This window comes from Microcaecilia unicolor, chromosome 8 (assembly GCF_901765095.1).
Source record: "Microcaecilia unicolor chromosome 8, aMicUni1.1, whole genome shotgun sequence".
NCBI classification, from domain to species: Eukaryota; Metazoa; Chordata; class Amphibia; order Gymnophiona; family Siphonopidae; genus Microcaecilia; species Microcaecilia unicolor.
In genome coordinates this window covers 156,186,854-156,214,057 of record NC_044038.1, presented here as the reverse complement: position 1 = coordinate 156,214,057, position 27,204 = coordinate 156,186,854, and the positions used below count along the sequence as shown (strand labels likewise).

Here is a 27,204-nt window from a genome sequence, read left to right as displayed (position 1 = left end):
CCAAAAAAAAAAAGGCCTTTTTTGCAGGTGCTCTGAAAAGTGAACCTGCATTCGTCCAATACAGGCGTCTACACCAGAACAGGCCACTTTTTGGCACACCTTAGTAAAAGGACCCCTTAGCGAATAACTGGCTATATTGCCAGCTACGTTTGGCAGCTAAATTCGACCACCAAAATAGCAGGCCTATTTTTGGCCAGCTTCAACTTCACCAGCCAGTGCTGAATATTGAATTGGCCAGTTAAGTTGAAATTGCTAAAAATAAACTGGAAATTCAATGCTGGTCACGGCATTGAAAATCCAGGCTCAGCACTGACCGCGGGAGTCAACCTAACTAACTCCTATAGTCTGAATATTGGGCCCATTGGAGGTAATTTTATAAAACCATTTTTTGCGCATTTGTGGCCACATACTGTGTTTATTTCTTCATGCTTGCATCCCACAATTATCCAAAAATGAGTTTTGGTTCAATGTGGCTTGCATTTAACAGTTGTTAGAGATTACATTGATTCAATTACATTTACAAGGTTGTATGTTGTTGTGTTTTACAGTGGTTGGCAAGATATCTATTAGTGCGTATGGAATAGTCATTGGGTTTCTTGAGAGGATATGTTTTAGTTCATTTCTTAAATGAACAGATACATTACAATTAGAGGTTGTTTGTGTATTATATGCATGTAAATCGCCTCTTATAAAATATCAGCCTGTATGAAAGTATATGCATGACAAAAAATGCAAATCCAAGAAAACAGGAGGAGCCTCCATGGAGAATCAAAACAAAACAGCAAAAGTAGAGGCTGACAAATGTACAAACCAATAGGGAGATAAAAAATGCTACAGGATGCTAAAGATCTTTAAAGAAAAGCTAAAGATTAGTGTAAGGAGTTTGTATGGTCCACAGTTTCAGGTGCAAAGGGAGAAATATACAAGTGTCTTGGTCAGTGTTTGTTTAAAGCACTGGCTGCACTGTTGAAATGGTCCACGTTTATTCACTGATGCTATTTGCAGAAATGAAAGTGTTGAATATTAGTAATGTGCTGACTAGCTATATGGACACCCTTTTTGGTGTCCTATTTGCAGAGCTATCTCGATAGTGGCTGAATATTGCAGTTTATCCATAAAGCTAGGCCTAACGTCCATGCACTGTCCTCTCTCTTCCCCATATCATCCTGTACGAATTTTCAGCTGTTGCTGTCCAGGTAAGTGTTTTCAAATATTGGACCAATACTGTATAAGTATAAAGTGTGATCCTTCCCTGCTATAGAACTGAGCACAGGCACCTATGTTTCATTGCTTAAGTATTCTCTGGAAATCACATCAGTCATGATGGCCTGTTCTTGGCATTACAGCGAATAGAACATGTAAAATCACATAGTTTTGCAAATAATTATGTACATTAAAGTGTCGGTACCTCCTCCTTTCATTTCCCTGACTTTGGGTGCATTAAAAGGTCATCATGAAATAAGTAGTGAATCGTTCCCATGATCCCTACTGACTCCTCTGTATTGACAATTAGCATAAAAGAGTTATGAGACCCCACCCACTACAGAATTTGTTTGGGCTGATGTAAAGTTTCCATAAGGAAAGTTATGCACCAGATGTCACACAAAATTTATGATATAATTAATTCTTAAGTAAACACAGAGATTAACATAAAATTGTATTTTACTGCCATATTGCATTTTGCATTAGTATTTTATGGAACTGTAGAGCTTCACGGCATTGTGCCTCCACTCAGCCTGGACTTTTCTTTTTTTTTTTTTTTCTTTTTCTGGAAAATTCAAACAGCTATACAGTAATTGCAAACTTAGTAGCAAAGAGTCATGTTAGGATAAGTGATGCAATAATCTTATTTTAACAATCAGGCCTTTAACTAGATAGGTCGTAGAGATCAGAATTGAGATGTCAAGTTTGGGACATGTTCAGTTCTCTCTGTATTTTATAAAAGGCTCTCCAGAACACATCTTCCACATGTAAGTGAGGATTTCATAACTTCCAAGAGTAACTGCCCATTTTACTAACCTATACATATGAGTGCAAATTAACTAGTGAGACCACAGTTTTTGATTTTCATATATACATATTTTTTTGGAGGCAGAAATGGACATTGGGGTATTAAGGAGAATTACTACTTTAATCCCTTGTATCAAGACCTGACCAAATGAAGCACTTTTCAAAAACCTTTACGTCAAGGCCACTGAGAGACACTGCCGGGCCCAGGGCAGGACCGCCCCCTCCCAACCTGGATTGCCCCCACCTGAACCGCCGACGTAACACAATCCCCCCCCCCCAAAATACTTTGTGCTGCCCCGGTACCTTCTTGCCTGTGTCTGACTACTCCTTTGGCCTTGATCTGTCATCTCCTACTCCTGCGTGCTGGAATCACGAACAGGAAGGATGCATGCAGGGCAGCGCTCCGGGCAGGAAAGAGGGGGATCTTTCCTGCCCCAAAGAGGTCACTAGACCACCAGGGCAGTAGTAAAGTAAGGGGAGGGGGATGTTGGGGAGGGGGAGTGATGGGGTGTGTGACAGGGGGGAGGAGAAAATGTGACAGGAGGCAGAGTGAGGGCATCAAAGGGGGCAGGGCGGGGTGTGAAAGGGGTGGGGCGGGACGTGAAAGGGGGTGGGGTGGGGCGTGGCATGTGTCCTCCTTTTTGGGGGACAAAATATGGTAACCCTACAAATATTTCTAGATAGATTTGTATTCCCTGTCTAAGATGGGGAAATACATGTGACCATTTGTGGCCTGTCCAAGCCACGACACTTGAAATGACTGCATCCTGGTGGATCTCCACATGCAAATAGTGGGTTTCTGAAGTCCTCATTTATACATGTATGTAATCACTGTTCCCTCAAAACTGAGCGGGAGTCCTCCAACTGCATTGCTGCCAGTGGGGGGTGCTGCTTCAATATGTGTTTTCACTCACTAGGGATATGCAGGGTCCCTAAAGTCCTGTACAGCTTGCCTGTCTCTCACTATTGAAAATGTGATAGTGAGGCAGCACCCCCCCCCCCCCCCCCCCAGTGGCAGGACTGTAGGTGGAGGACTTCTGCACAGCCTAGAGGGGAGGGAACAGTGTATGCAATCTACATGTGTAAATGCTGCTGTTTACATGTGGAGATGCTTTTAAAACAAAGGCCTAGGGGGTGAAGTTATGAACATGGACTACTGTTAAGACATGTTATATTACCACTAATTTGTGCTATTTTAACACAAGTCCCGTTTTATGCAATGAGACCAAGGAGATACTGGATCGACACATGCAGAGGCCTTTGAATGTTTAAATACAGCAATGGCTTGGCTGGAAAAGCAGGAAGAAAGCAATGCGATACAGCTCCTTTGTCTGAAAAACTATGTACTCTTGCAGCAGAGAAATGAAAACTGGACTTAAAGCAATTAAGAATTGCTTCCTTTTTTAGTGTACAGTAGTGTATATACAATACCTGTACGCAGTGGTGTGCTGGAGCAGGCTCTCACAGGCTCTCGAGAGCCGTTTGTTAAGTTTTTAAGAATTTTGGGAGCCGGTTCTCCATGGCTACTTTAACAAATGGATCCCAAAATGTGGGCTTGGGCCCCTCCTGAATTCTCTTTTACTTTGCTGGCGAGAGAGAGCCCCCTGTTAACAATTTACCAGCACACCCCTACCTGTACGTACTTTACTTTTAAATCCTGTATTGTACTTTATTACAGTGTATTTCCCTTTTTAAATAGAAATACAGTTTTGTATGTACAGTACTGTACTGTAGCTTGTACTTTTTTTTCCGCCAGCTTATTGTTGAAAATAAAACTAATGTTCAACATAAAATGCTGTGATTGTGTTTTCTTGATAAAAATTAAGTATATCCAATTATCCGGATTTATAATTATCTGGACCACCCCTTGCAGAGGATAGTCCAGATAATCGGCGTCCTACTGTACTTAGACAATTGCTGAAGGGAAATTTTGTACAGACACTTGTGCCTCTTTCTTCTGCGCATACGTTTTCAAACAAGCCAACATGTGTAGCTTTGGAAATACAAACGTACATGAGCTGTTTGAATCCCTGCCCCAGCCCTGTACTCAGAGGAAAAAGCAGTATTGCTGTGGAACAGCATATTAACTTTTTCTTACACAAAGGGAGGGCAGTCTCCAAATAACACATTTTCACAATTAAAACATTGTTTTACCTAGGGAATGGCTCCCCCCCCCCCCAATCCCCCTTGTTCCTGATGCCCTAATTTTTAGTTTGCTCAGAAAGATTTGATATGATATTGATTTCATTTCAGATCAGGGCAACAGACAGTGGAAGCCCCCCACTGTCTTCTAGTGTGAGACTGCACATTAAGTGGATTTCCAAACCGGACCCCTCCAGTGATCCTTGGGCTTTGGATGAGCCCTATTTTAATTTTGCAGTCATGGAAACAGATCCCGTGAATCATATGGTCGGAGTGATCGGCACCGAAAGCAGCAGCAGGCAGCTTTGGTTTGATATCATTGGTAAGTCGGCCATGTTAATAACATTAGTTGGACATTGAGTAATGACTTCAAACAAAATCTCAACATATTAAGACCAGCACTTAAGGAATGAAGTTTATAGGCGGGGGAAAGTGTGTGCTGAAGATGAGGTATTAGGTTGGGAGTGAGAACATAGCACCCCCTCCTTTCTCTCTTATGAGTGGAGGAGTAGCCTAGTGGTTAGTGCACTGGTATGTGATCTTGGGGAACTGAGTTCAATTCCCACTGCAGCTCCTTATGACTCTGGGCAAGTCACTTAACCCTCCATTGCCCCTGGTACAAAATAAGTATCTGAATATATGTAAACCACTTTGAATGTAGTTGCAAAAACCTCAGAAACGCAGTATATCAAGTCTCCTTTCCCTGTCCACCCTTTCTTTCTTTCTCTATCCATCACTCCTTTCCTTCTTCCCCTGCCCCTTATCACCTGTCACTGTGTTTCCATTAATGACTTGCCTGTACAGATTTTACTTGCAGCCTGAGAGATGAGCTCCAACAGTCATATAACTTTTGTCTCCATGATTTCCTTGTATTGCATAATTTTCATATTCTCATGTGTTACTGGGGGAGATTGTTGTTATTATTCCACCTAATATTGAGCCTGAAGGCGTTCAGCATGTTTTAAAAATACTGGCTCTGGAAGGTTTAAAAAATCCTGGATAGTTAGAGGTAATATCCTCATGAGGGTAATTCTTTGTTGGTTGCCTAAAGTTAAGTACTGAGATGCTGCACACTTAGGGGCCTGTTTACATAGCAGCGGTAAGCCCAATGCGGGCTTACCGCTTGCTTTTCTAGGACTACCACTGGCCCAACCTGGCCACTAGCGGTAGTCCCACCACAAATGCGCGGCATTTCCGGGGGAAAAAGAACTCCCCCCCCCCCCCAGAAATGGCTTGCGTGGCAGTAACCCGGCGGTAATCAAGCATCACCACATGCTGCCTGGTTACCACTCATTTAATGCAGGAGCCCTTATTGTCACCTCAGTGGATGGTGGTAAGGGATCCCCATCGCATTGCCACACAATTGTCATTCTAGAATTTGAACTAAGGGGGTCTTTTTACCCGCTGCGGTAAAAAGGGCCCTGGCACAAGGGAAAAATGGCCCCTGCTCCTAGCACTGGGCTTGGTAAAAGGAACCCTTAGTTCAAATTCTATAACAGCAATTGTGTACATTTGCCGTTATATAATCCTAGTGTAAGTCCCCAGTTACACACCTAACTTTAGGTTCAGGCACTTACACTAGCTGAATGACTGGTGTGAATGCTCATGTCTAATTGTAATAAATACGGTCCCAGGCACTTAATCATTTACATGCAAGGACAGAGTGAACAACATATCAAAACAACCATCATCAAACTTTTGTCTCACTCTATCTCTTTTTCAAATTTTGGTATTTTTATTTAAGGGATCATCAGAATTCACAGCATCAACGCCGCTTATTCAGCTTTCAAGAGCAGCGATGTGCAAAACTTCATCGATCCAGATTTTTCAATTTTTCTCAAAAAATCCACTTGTTTCATCCACTTAATTCAAAAACTTTTGTGATTGTAACTTTTTTTTTTTTTTAAATTGTCCAATGCAAAATATCATTGGTCATACTGATATCATTAATATTGCTTAACTAGCAGCTGGTTTCAAAGCTGAGAGAACCATCCATCCAGCCCAGTATCCTGTTTCTAACAGTGGCCAATCCAGGTCATAAGTACCTGGCAGAAACCCAAATAGTAGTAGAATTTGCTTTTCTCTGTAGTCTCTTTCAAGAATAGTCCCATTGGCACCTGAGAATCTAATCAGAACTGTTAACAATTACAGAAGTAGAGGTTAGCCCATTCTCTTTACCACACTCAAGTTCCTACAAAATAAGCACCTGAATATATCTAAACCGCTTTGAATGTAGTTGCAAAAACCTCAGAAAGGCGGTATATCAAGTCCCATTTCCCTTTCCCTTCATAAATGAACCCCTTAATGGAAATTCCCTATTAATTCCACCTCACAGTCTAGTCATGACAGACAGACAAGACACTCAGCCTTAAATATCTTGCTCAGATTTTCCTAGATCCCTTTCAGTACATAGTGATGCTTAGTCCAGAACAGGGAAAGCAGGACTACAATTCCAGCATGCATTTCCCTGATCGACTCTTGCCCTATCTTGGTTGATGAGAGAAGAGACATTTTTAGCAGGCTCAGCTAGCTGTTTGTACATACTTTGCAACCCAGGAGCAATGTTGCAGAAATAATGAAAAGCAAATACAAGCAACAGAGACCTTGTCTTTCATCAATCTTCTGGCCTGCCAAGGAAATAGTTCTTTTGCAGTACTATTCCTTGGGTGCATTTTTTGGCTGCCTTATGCCTGCATTTCTGAAGCTTTTCTATGTTTGCTTTGCCTTTGCAATCTAATAATCCTGTGGATATAATTATCATCAGAGGAAAAGCTGCCAATGATATTAGGTTTACAGAGAAACAGTAGTGGGACTTTAACATAATGCTGCATACTTGGTAGGATTTGTCAGGTACACAACAAGCAAAACCACTTGCCCTTGTGTTCCCTGAAGCTCTGAGAACAGTCACATACACAGGAGAGAAATAAATCAACTTCTATGCATTGAATAACATTGGTGCATATGGTCTGTGATATCACAATGGTATCAAAGAGGATATGAAGGTGAAGAAACAATGTGACAAGGTTATGGCCATGGCCAGAAGGATGCTAGGCTGCATAGAGAGAGGCATAACGAGCAGAAGAAAGGAGGTGTCGATGCCCCTCTACAAGTCATTGGTGAGGCCCCACTTGGAGTATTGTGTTCAGTTTTGGAGGCCGTATCTTGCTAAAGATGTAAAAAACCTGGAAGCGGTGCAGAGAAAAGCTGCAAAAATGGTATGGGATATGCATTGCAAACCATATGAGGAGAGACTTGCCGACCTGAACATGTATACTTTGGAGGAAAGGAGAAACAGGAGTGACATGATACAGATGTTCAAATATTTGAAAGGTATTCATCTGCAAACAAACCTTTTCCGGAGACGAGAAGGTGGTACAACTAGAGGACGTGAATTGAGGTTGAAGGGTGGCAGACTCAAGAGTAATGTCAGGAAGTATTTTTTCACGGAAAGGGTGATAGATACATGGAATGCCCTCCCGCGGGAGGTGGTGGACATGAAAACGGTAATGGAATTCAAACATGCTTGGGATAAAAACAAAGGAATCCTGTCTAGAAGGAAGGAATCTACAGAATCTTAGCAGAGATTGGGTGGCAACGCCTGTAATTGGGAAGCAAAACCAGTGCTGGGCAGACGTCTATGGTCTACACCCTGATTGTAACTGAATAGATATGGATGGGCTGGAGTGTAAATTTTAAGGGGCTTCAACGTTAGCTTCAGAACTTTTAGTACAAGAACAGTGTTGGGCAGACTTCTACGGTCTGTACCTTGAGAATAGCAAGGACATATCAAACTCTGGTATACAGATAAAGTATCACATACCATGTAAAATGAGTTTTTCTTGTTGGGCAGACTGGATGGACCGTTCATGTCTTTATCTGCCGTCATTTACAATGTTACTATGTTACTAAGTAACGTATCTGAATTCCTTGAGACATTCAACCAAAGTCTTGGTGAATTCTGCTGCTTCTGTATGCTTCTGTGAAGCCATAAAAAAAAAAAAAAGAAGAAGCGGCATACAGAAGCAACAGAATTCACCAAGACTCTTTTTAAAGACCACCTCTTCTCAGATTCCACTATTGAAGACCCAGTTTTTTGAAACATAAACTAAGACTCCTGAGGAAGGCACCCTGTGTACTGAAACATGGTACCTTGTTGAGCCATCATTCATTAAAGTCCATCACCCTTTTCCAGCATTTCTGGTCTGTTCTTGAAGAGCCTCACTCTGTTCCCTCTCCTTGTTTTCTAAGTACAACATTCAGCAATTAACCAGCTATGGCAAACTGCATAAAGATAGGTCTGTGTTTTATGTGGTCTTATTTACGTGGTTATCTTGGCCAGTTAAGTGCTGAATATTAGCATTTAACTGGCAGAGTTGACTCCGCCCCAGGAACACCCACAAAATAGCCGGTTTTGACTTGGGCATTAACCGGACCTTTTTTGCTTCACTATCCGGTTAAGTGCCAATGAATATGACCAGTTAACCCCTAACAAGCGATTGAACCAGCAAGGAGCCATTTCTGGTCGGTCAAATCATTTTTTTGGAAGATGTATGTTCTCCCCAAAAGATAATGGAGTCTTAAATAAGAACAAATATTTCAAAATGTAGAGAAACATAGGGGTCCTTTTACTAAGGTGTGCTGAAAAATGGCCAGTGGTAGTGTAGACGCGTGTTTTGGGTGCGCGCAGAATTATTTTTCAGCGCACCTACAAAAAATGCCTTTTTAAAATTTTTACCGAAAAATGGTTGTGCGACAAAATGAAAATTGCCACACATCCATTTTGTGTCTGAGACCTTACCGCCAGCCATTGACCTAGCAGTAAAGTCTCATGCAGAAACCAGACAGTAATGACCTATGCACGCCAAATGCCACTTGGTGCGCGTCTGATACGTGTGGCGGAAAATAAAAATTATTTTTCGGCCGTGTGTATTGGACGCATGCCAAAAATGAAATTACCGCAAGAGCCACATGGTAGCCATGCAGTAACTCCATTTTGACGCACATTGGGCACGCGTAGATGTTTACACAGCTTAGTAAAAGGGCCCCGATAGCCTACTTCAAGCTTTTCTTTTTCTTTTCTTTTTTTTTTTTAGGCTTTTTTTTATAGTGTCTCTTTGGCAAATAAATTGAATCAGGCCACTTATCTGTTTTCTTTTTTTTTTTTCTGGCATCTTTTGTTATTGTCTGCTCCTTTCTGCATACCAAAAAATTGAGCATCAGATCCAAGTGTTCTCATCTAGTATTAGAAAGCTGTATGTTAAAATGTCCCAAGAAATGGGAAAATTGCTTTTAATCTTTAAGTAAACCAGCCACACCTTGGAGTTTTAATGACACCTAAATAACAGTTAATGATGTTTAATTACCTGGCTGATGATTGGTATATCATGCATAACATACTGAAGGAATTAGCTCTATTCAGTTCTAGAGAGGCTAGAAGTGAATGTTTCCTGTGATCCATCCAATTATTTCATGTTGTGGACTTGTCCTGTGAAGCACGCAGTAGTTCAGTAATTCATCTTATTTCATTTTTGCCTATGCTGATTGCTTTAGTTATCACTTCTTTTAAAAATATCAAGAATGGCAAAGGAAATAGGGGGAAACAATCTTGACAAGTTAAGAATGCTTGAATCCATAGCAGGGCATTTATCATACATCGTGTCTAAACAACCATAGAGACTGTTAAGTCATATTTGTATTCACATTTATGGGGGATGGGAGGGGGTCAGTGACCACGGGGGGGGGGGGGTATTGGGGGGTGGGAGGGGGTCAGTGACCACTGGGGGTTATTGGGAGGTCACCCCTGATTCTCTCCAGTGGTCATCTGGTCATTTAGAGTACTTTTTCATGCTTTTCTTTCATTCTGAAAACAGGTCTAGACCAAAACATCTTAGTTTTAGTCCTGGACATTTTTGTTTTGTTCCATTATGGTTGTAAAATGTCAAAGTGTTAGGCACACCCTAATCCTGCCCCAGTAACATCCCTGACGTGTCCCCTTGTGATTTGGACGAACAGCAGATGAATTGCGTAAATAAACGTCTATAAAGAGTAGTAAGATCATCTGATTTTACTTGTTTTACTTCGAAAACTTTTTGGTTTAATTTATCAAAATCAATTTTTTAGAGGAAGGAAAAGATCTCAGATGCTCGGCTTGTTGCTCTGTTTTAACAACAAAAGTGCCGTGCTAACATCCTCACCGGTCTGAAAAACCTCCTCACTTTTTCAAATTTTTAATATAAATTTTCATTCACTTGAGAACATTATTTAACTTCAAATCTATAGTCTCTGATTAAAACCTTGAGAGTTGAAGGACACTTATCTGTTTCAAAGGAAATTCTTCTTTAGTTTTTTCGATTTGCTCAACAGAGCACCTCCGTTCCACGATAAGCTTCTTTGGGAGACAAACCATCCTCACTACATTCTTAGTATCCTGATTAAGTGCTTGCAAGTCCAACCCCATGGCGTTATGGGCATTAAAAAAATTATGTGCAGTGTTGTAGAATATACCCAATGTGCGCCTAGGTTTGGTGCAGGTATTTAGGCTTGGTTTTAGGTGGCCTAAATGGGTGCACCTAAATTTTAGGCACAAGAACGGCACATGCTCATATTCTATACAGTATGCCTAACTTTAGGCGTTTATAGAATAGCGCTAAGCTCGTGGTTTTTCTGCAACAATTTTTCAGGCACCATATACAGAATTTGGGCCTTTGCGTGCACAGTTGGGTGAATAATTTATAGAATAAGGTCAGCTGTATGTGCTACTTAATTTAATAATTGGCTTTTAATTGGAGTTAACAGATAATTATTGGTTTAAATTGGTGGTAATTTGCACCAATTAACAGTTGCATGCACAAGCAACCTCAGTCGCTATTCTAGAAGCACTGTGTGCAATTTCCGTTACACGCAACTCCTAGGGGGTGTAACTGGAGGCAGGTCAGGGGCATGGCTATGCAGTTACAGAATACTAAGGGTTATGGACTAGATATCCAGTGTACCTGAATGTAACTCACCTTGAGCTACTACTGAAAAAGGTGTGAGCAAAATGCAAATAAATAAATAGAGTCTATTTATGATGCCTAAAAAATCAGCACCAAAAAAATAATACCTAGACATATTCTATAAACTACATCTAAACTTAGGCACAGCTTATAGAATATACCTAAATTTAGACGCGGTGTATAGAATATGCCTACAGCCCATTTCCCCTGACTAGGGGTGTAGCTATGGGCAAATTTCATCCGGGCCCCTGGTTTGGCTGGCGGGGATCCCCAACCCCCACCAGCCGAAGCCTTCTTCAGCACAGTCTCCAGCGCAGCCGCGTTCACTGCCTGCCCCCGCTCTTCTTTCTTCTTGCTCCTCGGAGCTCCTCTAGTCGCAAGAATATAAATCAAAACAAAATTCCCTATATTTTTGGGATAGACTCAAGCTTGGAGTCCATGTGGGATCTCTCTGACCCTATAGGTCTCCTTACTTGGAAGGAAAAAGGCCTCAAAGAGCTCTGGATACACTGTATCTGTGGAGCTTAAACGGATCAATTCGAACCTCTCTTCATCATCGGCCAAAAAAAAATCCTTCCAGTACTAGGTAACATGAAGCACCTTCAATTGTATTCTTTATGCTATATGTTCCGTTATTACTGTAGTCCTACACGGTAAATTCACTCTCTTATTTCAATATTTCCAAGCTCGTTTATCAAATGGTGAGCTATAATGGTGAAAAGGACACTTATCTTTTCATGTGCCTGTTCTTCATTGTCGGCATTAAACTCTTCTGCTACTATCTTTGTTCTGTCCTCTGACAGCCTTACACTAGTTTATAAGGTGATTCTAAAATGTGTGTAATGCTTTTACTGTTATTCTCATTTCTAAGGACCTTCACTGTTGTAGTTTCCTCTGCAAAGATATGTGAGCAAGGCATTGTGTGTAATGTAGTTCACAGGCAATGCAACCACACTTGTCTGTATGAATAAGAACAGTTACCACTGGTTGTGAGGCTGCCCAGACCTCTTTTCTCTCTCAGCCAAGCCTGGCTCCTGTGTCTACCTGCTATCATTTCCTGTTCAGTCTTATTATCTCTGTCCTGAGAGGTCAGCCAGGTATGACCTCTCCCTCCAATCGAGAGCCGTCCTCTAGGACCACCCCTTGCTACCCGATGACAGGCTCTGTCCCCATTAGTCTCTATCTGCTCCTCCCTGAGCCTGTGTGAGGCTCAACACACCCCTTTGTCCCTTCAGCCATGAGGCATTCCACCATCTTGCTAGAGACATGAAGCATGCACCATCTTATTCCAGACAGCCCTGTCCTGCTGAAACTCCCTGCAATGAACTTGGTTTTTTACCTTGAAAATATCTCCTCCTTAATGAGATATCGCACATTCCAGTCACCCAGCTTTGAACCACTTCTACCTGTTCAACTATCTTTCTCCCCTGCAATAAAGCTACCTCTCCTCAGATCTCCACCTCCAACAGCTCTCAGATTACGGAGTCTCTGTGCCCCGGAGCAGCACTTCTGAACATCTGTCTGTGAGTAAATTATCTGTGATTTATTCAAATAAAAGAAACTTCAGAAAAATAATAGAGACTCCAGGTGTGACTGGTGTGCCAAAGTTATACTCTAAGATATCATAACTTTACAGTAATAAGTCTATGAGAGTCTTAATAATCTTTATCTCGTCAACACCTCAAAACTCTCGTGTTGTAACTTGCTGTCTTCACCCCTCTGTCCCAAGCCAACAGTGGCCAGCGTTTTGCGCTGCTGCTTGAGGGTCTTGGCGGCAGGGTTACTATCAGGGCAGCCACAGGTAGTCGCTGTACGGCATTATGTTTAGTAAATCTAGTTGCAGCCATTTACGCCAACTAAAACTTGTTGTAAATGCCCACATCTAAGTTATGTGCAGAACGGGCATATTCTATAACACTGTGCGTAAATTCAAGGAATGCCCATGACCTATACCTGCCCCTCCCATGGCCACACCCCTCTTAAGATCTGCATTTTTGAATTTGCATGCATCACTTTACAGAGCACGCTTAGAAAGTTGTGCACATAAATTCTAATTAAAGCCAATTAGTGTCAAAAATTGCTTGTTAAGTAGCAATTATGAGCACTGATTGACTTGTTAAGCCAATTAAGTTGTGTGTGCAAATCAGAATATGACCAGATTTGTATGCACAACTTAAGTCTCACTATATAGAATTTGGTGTATAAGTGCTACACGCCTAAGCGTGAAACTGTGAACTCTCACTAGTGTTCTATGGCAGCTGTTCTACGCAGAACTGCTATTATCGAATTTACTCTCAGTGCACACCATCCCGGCATATAACTTTCAGCTCCATTTATTGAATTTACTCCTTAGTGTTAACATTCTGTATATTTATGCACAAAAGGAGCACGGAAATGCGGGTGCCTAGTTATAGAATTGCCCTTCACATGTGCAGTTTGTGATTGAAGTGAGAACACAGCATGAGCTTATTTAAACTTTTATCCCTAGGTGGTGATGATGATCTGGATTTCGATATTGATAAGAGCACTGGTGGGATGGTCATTGCTAGAGCCCTAAATGCAAGTAAAAGGTCAAACTACAACTTGACTATACAGGTCACAAATGGATCAAGTATCATCATAACCCAGGTACATATTTACTTTTCTATAGGCAAAATAGGGAAGTTATTAGTGCTGTTAGAAGGGGAAAGCAAGGAGGAGCTGCAACCCAAGCTGGGGTTGGTATTTCTTTCTGTTTATGTGGTAAAGAGGTAGACAGAATTCTGTAAGGACGTGCATTCAACTGAAATGGCATGGGAAAGGGGAAACCCAAATAACGCAGAGCACTCCTGAATAAATCATCCTCTATACTTCAACAATAAGCAGCTCCCTGCTAGATTTTTTCAGCTGTCCATCCTTAGTTGGGAAACATGTGCACTCTTTTCCACTAGTGTGTGCATGTATGCACTATTCACACACGATCTGGAAAGAATGTGCACTCTTCCTAAATAGTGCATACTCTTTGCAAATATTTGGCACTCTTTCAAAAAAAGGGGTGGAGGAGTAGCCTAATGGTTAGCACTGAGAACCAAGTTCAATTCCTACTGTGACTCCTTGTGGGCAACTCACTTAGAACTGGTTTCACTAAATGGCACTGGGAGAAATCAGTGCTCAGTGCTATTCTATAAAGTGCACTCAGGGATGGGCACCCTTCATAAAACAGAGTCTAGTGAAGATTCTCACAGCCAACTTTGGACAAGAGAACTTACACAAGCTGAAACCTGGTATAAATTCGGGCACACAACTTAGGTGCACATACCCCAAATTCTATAATACCATGTGTAATTCAATCAGATGCCCCTGACCCTCCCATCGCCCCACCCCTTTTTGGGTTGCACGTGAGATGATTAGGTGTGGATTGTAATAGTATCGTGCACAGCCAGATCCATGTGCAAATCCAAATTAGTGGCAATTAATGTCAATAATTGATTGCTAGCAGCCAATTATGAATTATTGATGGCTCGTTAACTAATTTATTTGCATGCAGATGTCAGGAGTGTGCCCAATGAACACCATTTATAGAATCCAGGGATTAATTCTCAGTTACTCCAGGTACATAACTTAGCTTCTGAGTCCACCAGAGAATAGAGAAAATACCTACATATAATAAGTAAACCACTTTGGTTGTACCACAGCAAGGAAGTATATCAAATGCATGAATCTTACCCTAAATAACTGTGCACTAATATAATTAGTATGCACTAATGCTAGAGACACCCACAGGAATAAAATGGGTGTCTCTATTATTAGTGCATGCTAATTTTTAGCGCGTGCTAAAAAGCGCGCCTATAGCACGGCTTAGTAAACAGGGCCCGAGGTGAGTTGAATAAGAATAAACATATAGCTTATACATTTCAGAAAAGGAGTGGGATGCGTAGCTTTCAGAGAAAAGGTGAGAGATGAGACCCACTTTCCGTGATCTTGGGCAAATCACTTAAACTTCCATTGCCTCAGGTACAAACGTAGATTGTGAGCCCTCCTAGGACAGAGAAATATCCAGTGTACCTGAATGTAACTCACCTTGAGCTGCTACTGAAAAAGGTGTGAGCAAAATCTAAATAAATAAATAAAATAAATAAATAAATATTGATGTAATCAGACACTGGCTAATATTGTGCAAATGGTGTTTGTTACAAATAGAAAACATAATAAAATATCAGCATGGTGAGAGAAGAAGAACGCGAGTATATGTGGAGGGCATAATCGAACGGGGGCACCCATCTATAAGGGCGGCCATCTCTAATGACGGCCCCATAAAGCGGCATACCTGACTGTATTATTGAAACAAGATGGCTGACCATCTTTTGTTTCCAAAACCAGCCAAATCCAAGCCATGTGGTCATGGAAGGAGCCAGCATTTGTAGTGCACTGGTCCCCCTGACATGCCAGGACACCAACCGGGCACCCTAGGGGGCACTGCAGTGGACTTCACAAATTGATCCCAGGTGCATAGCTCCCTTACCTTGGGTGCTGATCCCCCCAACCCCCCCCCCCCAAAACCCACTACCCACAACTGTACAACACTACCATAGCCCTTAAAGGGTAATGGGGGCACCTAGATGTGGGTACAGTGGGTTTCGGGTGGGTTTTAGAGGGTTCCCATTTACCACCACAAGTGTAACAGGTAGGGGGGATGGGCCTGGGTCCACCTGCCTGAAGTGCACTGCAGTACCCACTAAAAACAGCTCCAGAGACCTGCATAGTGCTGTAATGGAGCTGGGTATGACATTTGAGACTGGCATAGAGGCTGGCAAAAAAATGTGTTTTAATTTTTTGGGGGTGGGGGGGGGGTGGGATGGGTTGGTGACCACTGGGGGAGTAAGGGGAGGTGATCCCCGATTCCCTCCAGTGGTCATCTGGTCAGTTGGGGCACTTTTTCGAGGCTTGGTCATGAACAGAAAGGGACCAAGTAAAGTCGGCCAAATGCTCGTCAGGGCCGGCCTCCTTTTTTCCATTATCGGCCGAGGATGGCCATCTCTTAACCACGCCCCATCCCGCCTTCGGTACACTGCCGACACGCCCCCTTGAACTTTGGCCAGCCCTGCGACGGAAAGCAGTTGAAGCAGGTCAAAATCGGCTTTCGATTATACTGATTTGGCCGGCCTTCTCCTAAGGCCGGCCATCTCCCGATTTGTGTCAGAAGATGGCCGCCCTTCTCCTTCGAAAATAAGCAGGATAGTAACCAAAGTCTATAAATGAGGAACAACGAACCTTCCCAGTATTAAATGTAAAACACTCATCCTCATTGAATACAACAATAAATCACAAGAGTCTGCCTGAAAGCCACAAAGAACAAGAGACTGGCAGATTACTGGCACAAAGGGAACTAACCCTCTGGGAAGTGGCAAAATATGAATGTAGTGATGCCATAAACAAATCAAATACTAAACTAACAAAATTAAAAAACTAAATAAACTGAAAATCTGAAGGAATATGAATCTTATGAAGAACTACAGATAAATGAAACAAAAAGCCAAAAATGAAAAACGTAGATGATCATAGCGCTGAAGTAAAACCCCTGTAGTATTAGTGCAGTGGTACAGATGACGGTAATGGATAAAAAATGAATCAATTGTTGCCAACCAAAAAAGTTTGGGGATCTTGCCAGTCACTTGTAACCTGGATTGGCCACTGTTGGAAAAAGATGCTGGGCTTGATTGACCTTCAGTCTGTCCCAGTATGGCATGTACTTATGTATTGGAGGTCCTGGTGGATTAGTTAATGATTTATGTATTTCAGTTGAATGGGAATAACAGGATTAGGAACAAGTAAAAAATCTCTCTCCTTAGTAGTGTTATGTACTGCTTTATGAGCTATTTCTGCAATCCTGGCGTTTGGTCTTCATTCAAAGGTGAATAATACTGGACATCATGAATCTGTCTATTTCTTGGATATACTGTTCTCTGTCAAGGACAAAAATGTCACCCCTTTTGTCAACTAGCTTGATTACAATGTCCCTGTTTTTAGAGACTGCTGTCATTGCTGTATGTTCTTCCTCCCTTGAAAGATTATGGAAGCTTTTTTAAGGTTGCATTCTTCAAGTTCTTGGATGTCTTTAAGTACACATTTATAGAAAGTGGAAATAACAGGTTCTTGAGGACCCAGTGGTAGCCAGTGAGAATCTCTTTTTAAAATGGATGGCTCACACTCTGTGTTTGATTTGTCTGCAAAAACAAATGTATAAGTTGCAACTTCCTATTGAAGCAAAAAGTATCAGTTCAAGTCTGAAGTGGGTTGTATTAAGGTGCAGGTACAAATGATAATCCTTTCTTCAGCAACTGGATCTGGGTGTAAGTGAGACTGATTTTTGATAAGTTAATGTTGGGAATTTCTTCTACCATCTCTGGTAGGAATTGATCATACCTTCTTTAGACATGTGAACCATGAAGCAGAACTGAGTAGTCCAACCATTTAAAAGAAAAGAAAAACAAGAGAATCCTTTAATATATGAGCCAATTAAAATTTATCTCCATGCTACATAAATAACACAGACTGCCAGATGTTTTGGATAACATCTTTTCTGTTAGTGGTGACTATGGGATTATTAAAAAGCCTGGTGGTAAAACATTGCAAAACTGGATTAAGTGTAGCTTTTGTAGCAGGACATGTTTATCCACTCCTACCCTAGTTTAGATAATATTTAACCATCTCTCTGACCACTTTCTTGAAATTAGTCATCTTATTTTCTAACTCCTCTTACTCTGTATTACCTATCTATGTGGGTCTTTTACTAAAGCTTAGCTCGAGTTATCTGCAGCAGGACCCATAGGAATAAAATGGGACCTGCTGCAGATAACTCAAGCTAACTTTTAGTAAAAGACCCCCTATATGTTAACCATCTCTTTGACCTCATGTGCAACTTTCTTTAGGTTAGTCATCTTACTTTCTAACTCTTCTTACTCTCTTACCTATCTGTGTGTTCCACCTTTGCTTATACATTGTAAGTGGTATATTATATCATACTTTGTAGTGTTATTTGAATATTTTTACTGCTGTAATTGTCTATTGCTCATGTTTGATTTATTTCTTATTGTACACTGCCTTCAAAAAGGTGGTAAATAAATCTTAATAAATAAATAAAATAAAACACAAAGAGGAAGACAGTGAAGTCTGAAATGATCCAGCAGGAGAGGAAGTAGAATCCAGAACTATACTGCAATTTAAACAATTGAGATTATAGGAATCTATGAGCCAGAGTCAGTAACCCCCAGATTCTATAAACGGCGATTAAAGTTGTGTGAGGAAATCAGCACGCATGGTTGATTTGTGCATGCAGCTTAATTGCTTAAGAAGCTAATCAGCACTGATTATTGTGACACACTACTTTGAAAGCTTATTCTGTAAAGTGGTGTGTGTAAATTCTAATACAGAAAAGGGGGATTGGCCATGGGTGGATTATGGGTGTTCCTAAAAATGACACGAACTGTTGTAGAATGCACCTGATCTGCACCTAAATTAGGCTCAGGCATATACACCAGGTTTTAGCTGATGTAAATGGCTGCACCTAAAGTTTAGTCATGAGGACAGGCAATACACATATCCTATAAACCATGCCTAACTTTAGGTGAGGTTTATAGAATAGCGCTAAGTGAGGGGTTTTTTTGTGCCAAGCTGTAATTTTTTTTCTGTTTTGTTGTGACTGTTTTCTTTTCCGTTTATTTATTGGCATTCTTTTCTATTTTCCGTATGTTTTTAATTTTTGTAAATCGCCTTGATTTATTTGTTAAAAAAGGCGATTCATCAAGCTTAAATTTAAAAAAAAAATCTAGTTCTAAATGGTGCTCATAAATTGGCACCTGAAAAAAATCAGTGCTAAGCAGTATCCAGGCTGAGCGCCTTTCATAGAATAGCATGTAGCACCAATTCCCACATCCAAATTTGGACACTAGAATGCCAGCACCCAACTCATGCCATTTGGGTGCATAAAAGGCACTATTCTATCACTGCACACAACATTTTGGAACACCCCTGACCTACCTATGTCCCTCCATGACCACGCCCCCTTTTGGATTGTGCGCTGCAGGATTTAGGCGCACAGTGTTATAGAATAGCGTGCAGGCTGCTGTGCATGCAAATCCAAATGAGTGCCAATTAACATCAATAATTAATTGATACTGACTGTAATTAGATCATTAACTAATTAAGTTGCACATGCATCTTGGGATTGTGCCCAAATTTGGGTGCCCAACTTTGGACAACCTTTATAGATTCCGAGGCTATATGTTGATCTATCCAAAGTGTCAGAGAACCTGAGAGGAAGACAACAGGTCAGATTGGATGGGTCAGTTGGTCTTTACAATATCTGTCATCATGTGAAAGACAATTCTATAACTGAGCGCCTGCATTTACCTGCCCTTGCACACGCATATGATTTATGGTTTATGGTTTCAGTTTAGTTGATATACCACCATTCGTAAAATACAGCATAGTGGTTTACAATACAAAACAAATCAGAAAAATGAACAGAACTCCAATATCGGATAGGAGAGAGAAATAAGAAAAGCTTCACTTATCTCAAGAAACTAAAAACATAGTTCGAAAGTGTCCAGAAAACTTATCTACCCCAACTTGACATTTCGTCCTTTAGATTGTAAGCTCTTCCGAGCAGGGACCGTCCTTATTGTTAATTTGTACAGCGCTGCGTAACCCTAGTAGCGCTCTAGAAATGTTAAGTAGTAGTAGTAGTAGTAGTAGTAGTATGTTTGATGAGTATCCCCAAATGCAGCTGTAAATAGATGTTTTTAAAGGGCCGCCTTGAATCTAGGAAACAATAACTCAAGGCAGAGGAAGTGTGACAACAAGTATCACAATGTCAGGGCTACACAATAAAGACCGATTACCTTATGGAATCTAGTCTTGCAGTTGGTGGTGGGGGAATATGTAATCTCCAATCGTTCAGTGAACAGAGAAGTCTAGGGGGTGCATACTGCGGGGTCCTTTTACTAAGGTGTGCTGAAAAAAAATGGCCTGCAGTACTGTAGGCATGTGTTTTGGATGTGCGCAGATCCATTTTTCAGCGCACCTGTAAAAAATGCCCTTCTTTTAAGCTGAAAATGGACGTGTGGCAAAATTAAAATTGTTGCGCGTCTATTTTGGGTCTGAGACCTTACCGCCATTAGCGGTAAGGTCTCATGTGTTAACTGGGCAGTAATTGTCTATGTGTGTACACTGCTAATATTGCTCGATTAGCACAGTGTGTTCGAAAAGAACAAATATTTTTGGATGCGCGTAGTAGGCGCGCATAAAAAAATGGAATTACCACCAGGGCCACATGGTAGCCAGGCAGTACTTACAAATTGACGTACGTTGTGTGCACATAGGCACCTACGCAGCTTAGTAAAAGGGCCCCTGTTCGATTACCGCCGACAAATATGCTAGGACTCCCAAAAAGAAAATTCTATGAGTAGATGACAGAACCTTGTGTTAAATATGATAGTTCACCGGGAGCCAGTTATTTTGAAGGCATAAAGGAGTAATATGATCAAATTTTCTAGCTTGAGTGAATATTCGAAAGGCAGTATTTTGTACTGATTGCAATCATTGATGAAGTGTCTGTGTGCATATATGTAACCAGGGCTTTTTTTTGTGTGGGTACTTGGGGGTACTGAGTACCGGCACCTTTTCCATTGTCTGCTAAAATTGACCCATGGACCCCAAGTTTTAATGAAAGAGCTCAGGCTCTACACACCAATTTTACCTTGTCATAGGTTCTCTGGCTGGTTGCCGGGGGCCTGGCTATTGTGGGGTGGGTCCCTCAGTGATCACCCCACTCCTGAAGGGTGCCCTAGCATTTGAGTACCGGCACCTTTTTTGCTAGAAAAAACACACTGTATGTAACCCTTACATGCATAAGTGCTGCTGATACTGGGTTATGCTAGTGTTCTAGCATGGAATTTGGATGCCCAGATATCACCACATAACATCAAAACACCTAAATGGAAGTTCTCACTCATAGAATTGTCCCTTACTGTTATTATTATTATGAAGGTGCTGTCTTCTTGTATACTGCATTTACACTGCATATATGACATATACTGCGTTAATAAAAGTATACGTAAAAGTATCTGAATTCTAATAGTGCTGTGAGTTACCTTGGGCATCATCTAGAAAGATGAATTAAATCTCTCTCCTCCACATAAAATGTTCCATGAATACAAATTGGGGGAGGGGGTGAAAAATAATGTATGTAAAATAACTGTTCTGGGTGCTTGAAATATTTGTTCAGTTTTTTCCAAATCATTCATTTATGAGCTTTTGTTGTACTTAAGAAATATATAAGATGAAAAGGATCTTCAAAGTACTTTATACTGTCACCATAGGGATGGGCAACCACGGTCCTCAAGGGCCACAATCTAGTCGGGCTTTCAAGATTTCCACAATGAATATGCATGAGGTTGATTTGCACCCAGTGCTTCCATTCCATGTAAATTGATTTCATGCATATTCATTGCAGAAATCTTGAAAACCCAACTGGGTTGTGGCCCTCAAGGACTGTGGTTGCCCACCCCTGCTATAGACTATACTCTTGGGCTGGGAAGTTTCTCTTACAAGTGTTTGTTTAGATTGCTGTACTGCTGAGTCGGTCTGGTCTAGTAACATTTCAGGTCACCCAATAATTGTATATGTAAGCAGAGATGATGATGTCAACCCTAATGCATTCTGCTGTTAATTAGTTGTGTATTTATTAAGCAACCCACAGACCAGCTAGCTTGTTCCATTTACAGCCAATGTTCTAAACTCCTCTGATAACCATTTCTTCTCTTGGTTGATAGTCACTTTGTTGCCATTAATCATCCATCAGGAACTCACTGTTTGTTGTTCCCATAGCTACTATTCCAAGGAATCCATTCTTGTCCTTGGGATGAATGCTCTATTCTTCTCATGATCTTCTAGCTCACTTCCAGAAAGGAAATGAAAACATATAGCTGGTAATTGACCAACATCCCTTATCATTTCCTGGCATCCCATTTTTAGTTCACATTGACAAACTAGTCTATGTTCCCAAGAGTACACCGAGCCAAGTAACATCTTATGAGGTGTTATGATATGTTTTCTTTCAGCATAAGTAGCATAAGTAGATTATGGCTTCCGCATAAAAAAGAAAGAAGAAATTTATTAGCTTTAAAGTAGGAGATTTCATACAGACCAGTGTCCTGTGGTCCTACTGATAACTAAACAATTATTTGGAGACTTGGAGGGGAACCCTATACTGCGTACAGCTGTCATTTATTTATCGTTTTGCAAGACAAGACAAATCGGCTAGCTCAGAAGATCTGGAGCAGAAAAGAGTAGTTTATAAGTGCATGAACAATGCATTAAAACACTTGTGAAAATAATATAAATTATAACAATAAGTGAAAGTCTGGTTGGGAGATGGGAGCATAATGGAAAATTGATTAAAACAATGGAGTATGGTTTACATTCTTTTTTTTTTTAGGCCTACATTCATGTAATCAACGTAAACCAGCATCGCCCCCGGTTCCTAGAAAAGCACTATGAAGTGACAATCCCTGAAAATGCAACTCCTGGAACAGAAATAATCCAAGTTAGTGCAACAGACCAAGACAGTGGAAACAGATTGATTTACATTATTCAAAGCAGCTTCAATCCTAGAAGTATGAATCTGTTCCACATGGATCCAAACAGAGGGACTCTTACTATCCTGGAAACACTGGATTATGAATCCATGCCATTTCATACCTTAACAGTGATGGTAGGTTTTCTGTCGCAGTGGCAGATGTACCTAAATTTTTTTACCACTCCATTTAATGTGCAAATACCATTACAATACTACTTAATACTATAAGCATTTTTCTCCAAATTGAAAGGCATGGTTCTATGTATACAAGGGAAGGACCATATTTCAGCTGTCATCTCTCTCTGCCTCTGTAAAACATGTATATTAATGTCCCTAGAGATTGAAGATGCAATAAAGGCTTAAGTATAACCCTAAGGGCCTATTTATTAAAGTGCATTAGGGACTAAATTCTCTATTTGGCGCCTACAAATATCGATACTGAACCCCCCCTCCCCCCCCCCCCCCCCCCCCCCCCCCCCCACACACACACACTCAGTGCTATTCTATAAACTATCTATGCCAAGGAACCTTGACTACATTTAGGCACGGCCGTTTATCCCAATGGAAACGTGGTGCAAATGCTCGCATGTAAATTAAGTGTGGATCCTATCTTATTCTGTAATTACATGCGTAACTGAAAGGAACACCCCTGATCCGCCCATGACCCTCCCATTTCCACACCCCCTTTTTTGACTTGCAAGTAAAATGCAGGTGCATATCTCATGCCAGGAGGAGGGGAGGGAATTGAAAGAGGGGAGCTATTGAACTGCAGACAAGGCGGGGAGGGAGAGATGTCGGGCCATGAATCAGAGGACAGGAGGGAGAGAGGGGTGGACACTGGCCAAAGGTAGGGAGAGAAGGATGGAGAGAGAGATAATGGACCTGAAATTGGATGGGAGGGAAAGAGAAACACTGCACATGGAGGGGGAGGGAATGCTTGCCAATGGGAGGGAGAGAAGGATGCAGAGAGAGATAATGGGCCTGGGGTGGAGAGGAAGAAAGAGAAAGGGAATGGGACTTGATATACCAGCTTTCTGAGGTTTTTTGCAACTACATTCAAAGTGGTCTACATAGTATATACAGGTCCTTATTTGTACCTGGGGCAATGGAGGGTTTAGTGACTTGCCCGGAGTCATAAGGAGCTGCAGTGGGAAGTGAACCCACTCCCCCAGGATCAAAGTCTGCTGCACTAACCACTAGGCTATTCCTAGAGAGGTGCTACATAACTGGAGGGAGAAAAGAGAGAAGGAGAGATGTTAGACTCAAAGGGGTGGAAACAGAGGAATTAAGAGAGAGTAATGGACCTTTGGTGGAGGGAGGAGAGAGAGAGAGAGGATACTTGGAGGAGTGGCTAGGAGGGGAGTGAGATAGATAAGGGACCTGAGGGTGGAGGAGAGGAAGGGCTACATGCTGGATAATGGGAGGGTGGGAAGGAGGAAGGAAGAGGAGAGATGTTAGACTTGGGGCAGGAGAGAGGGAGACATTGGTCCTTTAATCATGAGATTAATCGTAATTAAAACTTTTCATTGAAAAGTAACCGTAGAAAAAAAGATAAACTTGAAAATTAAAGGTCTCACAATCCTATATAATAAAACACACCTCCAATGTTCTGAAGCTGACTCCGTGGCAATAAAGCCTGAAGCATTCGTGCGCTCTGAAAGGATGCATCCATCACATGAAGTGACATAATGTACTTCTGGGTACGTCACACACAAAAGCTGACCAACCAGAGGTTGGAGGGCAGACGCAAAAGCTGACCAACCAGAGGTGGTTTGCGGGCGCACAGCAGCGAGTGGATCTACCGTTCAGTGGGCCTGCACGCTGAGCTGTGCACGGCAGCAGAGGTTGGACGGTTGGCGGAGGGCCAGAGATTTGGCCGTTATCGTTAGGGGCAGGGGAGAAAGGAGCATCGCTGGGTGGCTAGAGGGGGGGCAGAGGAGAGAGGAGAATCACTATGTGGCTGGAAGGGGGGGCAGGGGAGAGAAGAGCATCGGTGGGTGGCTGGAAGGGGGGGCAAGGGAAAATGGAGAATCGCTGGGTGGCTGGAGGAGGGCTGGGGAGAGAGGGGAATCACTGGGTGGCTGGAGGGGGAGCAGGGGACAGAGGAGACTCGCTGGGTGGCGGGGACAGAAGAGCATCGCTGGGTGGATATGGGGGGGGGGGCCAAGGAAAAAGGATAACCGCTGGGTGGCTGCAGGGGGAGCAGGGAAGAGAGGAGAATCGTTGGGTGGCTGGAGGGGGGCAGGGGACAGAGCAGACACACTCGCACCCAGCAGTCTCACTCGCTGTCACAAACACACACTCGCACATTCACTATCTCTCTCACACACAGTCACTCTCACATACACTCTCTCAAACATACACACTCCGACAAAAACCTTACTAGCGCCTGTTTCATTTGTGTCAGAAATGGGCCTGATTTACTAGTAATTCTATATATTATAACATTTGACATACACGAACCTGTGCTACACTGAAATGCATTTCAATATCACATCATCTGAGCAGTTCTGACTCTTTATTGCTAATGGGTATTTTGGAATGTTGCATTTTATAACCTAATCTTGATTATAAAATTCTATGTATACATTTGTTGCTCTTTATAACTTAATTGTGATTATTAAACTCTATGCACCCAATTTGTTCTGTAGAAGATCAATAATTGTACTGAACAGATCTTTATAAGCACATTGAGAGACTGAAGGGAACTGCAGTTTCCACCAAGGTGACTAATATACTTCAGCTGCTTTACACTCGCCCCATAAATCTGCTACCTGATGCTTATATACAAAGCAGTGTCCAGACACGGTCTGTGGAAGAGGAACTTGGTCACAAACCTCATTTAACCTTTTTAAATTGTATGGATTTCAGGGTCGCCAATGTCATTTCCTTTTAATCTTCTGTTGTGCCTCCAGGTGCGGGACCAGGAAGTGCCCATTAAACGAAACTTTGTGAGAGTTGTAATCAAAGTGAAGGATTGCAATGATAACCCACCTCAGTTCACCAGCCTGCAGTATTCAGGGGACATCCTCAGGTCTGCAGTAATTGGCAGCGAAATCCTACAAGTCAAAGCTCTCGATAAGGATCAAGGAACTAATGCAGACATCCATTATTCCATTTCCGCTGGTAAGAGGCATCCTAGGCCATGAAAGCACTTCCTGTGTAATGAAATGGAGTTAAACAAGCTGGTGGCAAGTGAAGGAAACCATCATCTGAGGCACTGTATCAGCTTTCTCATTTGAATGCAAGTTGTTTTTGTATAGCAATCGTTAAGAGTACCATAGTTTCTTTCTAAATTGATGTCTCAACAATTGCTCTATTCCAGGGCTTTCCAAACCTATCCGAGTGTCCCCTCAGGATAGTGAATACACATGAGATGAATTTACATATACCGGGTCTCCAATATGTACACATTTATCCTTTCCGTATACACAGGGTCAAACGAAAAGCTGTGTAAGCAGTGTGACCACACAGGGCACAAGGAAATCAGGGGCATCAAAACTGCTCCCTGTCCATTATCTCCTCTATTTGGCCATGAAACAGTAGCTTGGGCAGAGGTGCCAGGGGGAGTGTTATACAGGGCATGATTCCAGCTCAGTAGGTCCTGTATATTCATTATAGATATCCTGAAAACCCAACTAGCTGTGGCTTCTCCAGGTATGAAGCCCTATCCTAATCACAAGTGAAAAAAATTATTTTCTAATTGTTGAACATTTCCAGGTATTAAATCAGCTTAAATGTTTGTCAATACCCACTAGGGAGAGGGTAGATTCATTGGCGGTATGGTCAGTAACTGAATTAAGCAACAAATCGATCATAGACCCCACTTTATAAACATTTCAAATATAAGGTATCACCTAATGGGAATAATGTACACTGGCACATAGTGTAAATAGATTCAAGCTCTGTGGAGAGAGAAATAACTGGCCATCGTGTTGATTTCTTTCTCACAACAGGACATGGGATGGCAATGGCCACTAGATTAGAAAAAATGAACCACTGAAAGAGATTTGTTTTGCTCTAGGTCTATAGCAACAAAAAGCCTTTTGCTGTCCTAAGTTAACTGGATAGTTATCTAGATATAGCCACTGAATATCAGTGGTACCCAGGTAACCCATTTCCGCCCTGACTCCACCCCCAGCAATATCCACTTATGTGCTGGGGATCACTTGGGCAGTGGGAGATAACCAGGTAGAATCCTCTACTACCCAGTTATCTCCTGCTGAATAGTAACCTGTAAAATCCTAACCTGCATGCTGAAGAGTTCCCTGATGGCATTAACAGACACTTGCTACTTGTCCAAGTCTTCTTGAGGGAAGGATAAGTGTGGGATACTTGATGAGAGGAAGGAAGGGGCCAGGGGCTGGATGAATCAGACCCACTAAAGACCTTTGACCTTATATTTGGTGGTGAGGATAGATGGGCCTATCAAAGGAGAGG

General features: G+C 41.8%; 1 protein-coding gene across 1 annotated transcript in view; it reads left to right on the top strand.

The window, feature by feature from the left end:
- FAT2 (FAT atypical cadherin 2) overlaps nt 1-27,204 on the top strand; it is a 181,009-nt gene that overhangs the window by 86,728 nt on the left and 67,077 nt on the right. Inside the window, exons 6-9 of the mRNA XM_030211178.1 lie at nt 4,264-4,474; nt 13,636-13,775; nt 22,624-22,899; nt 25,680-25,890. Of these exons, the coding sequence (XP_030067038.1) occupies nt 4,264-4,474; nt 13,636-13,775; nt 22,624-22,899; nt 25,680-25,890 (838 nt within the window). The remainder of the gene's footprint in view (nt 1-4,263; nt 4,475-13,635; nt 13,776-22,623; nt 22,900-25,679; nt 25,891-27,204) is intronic.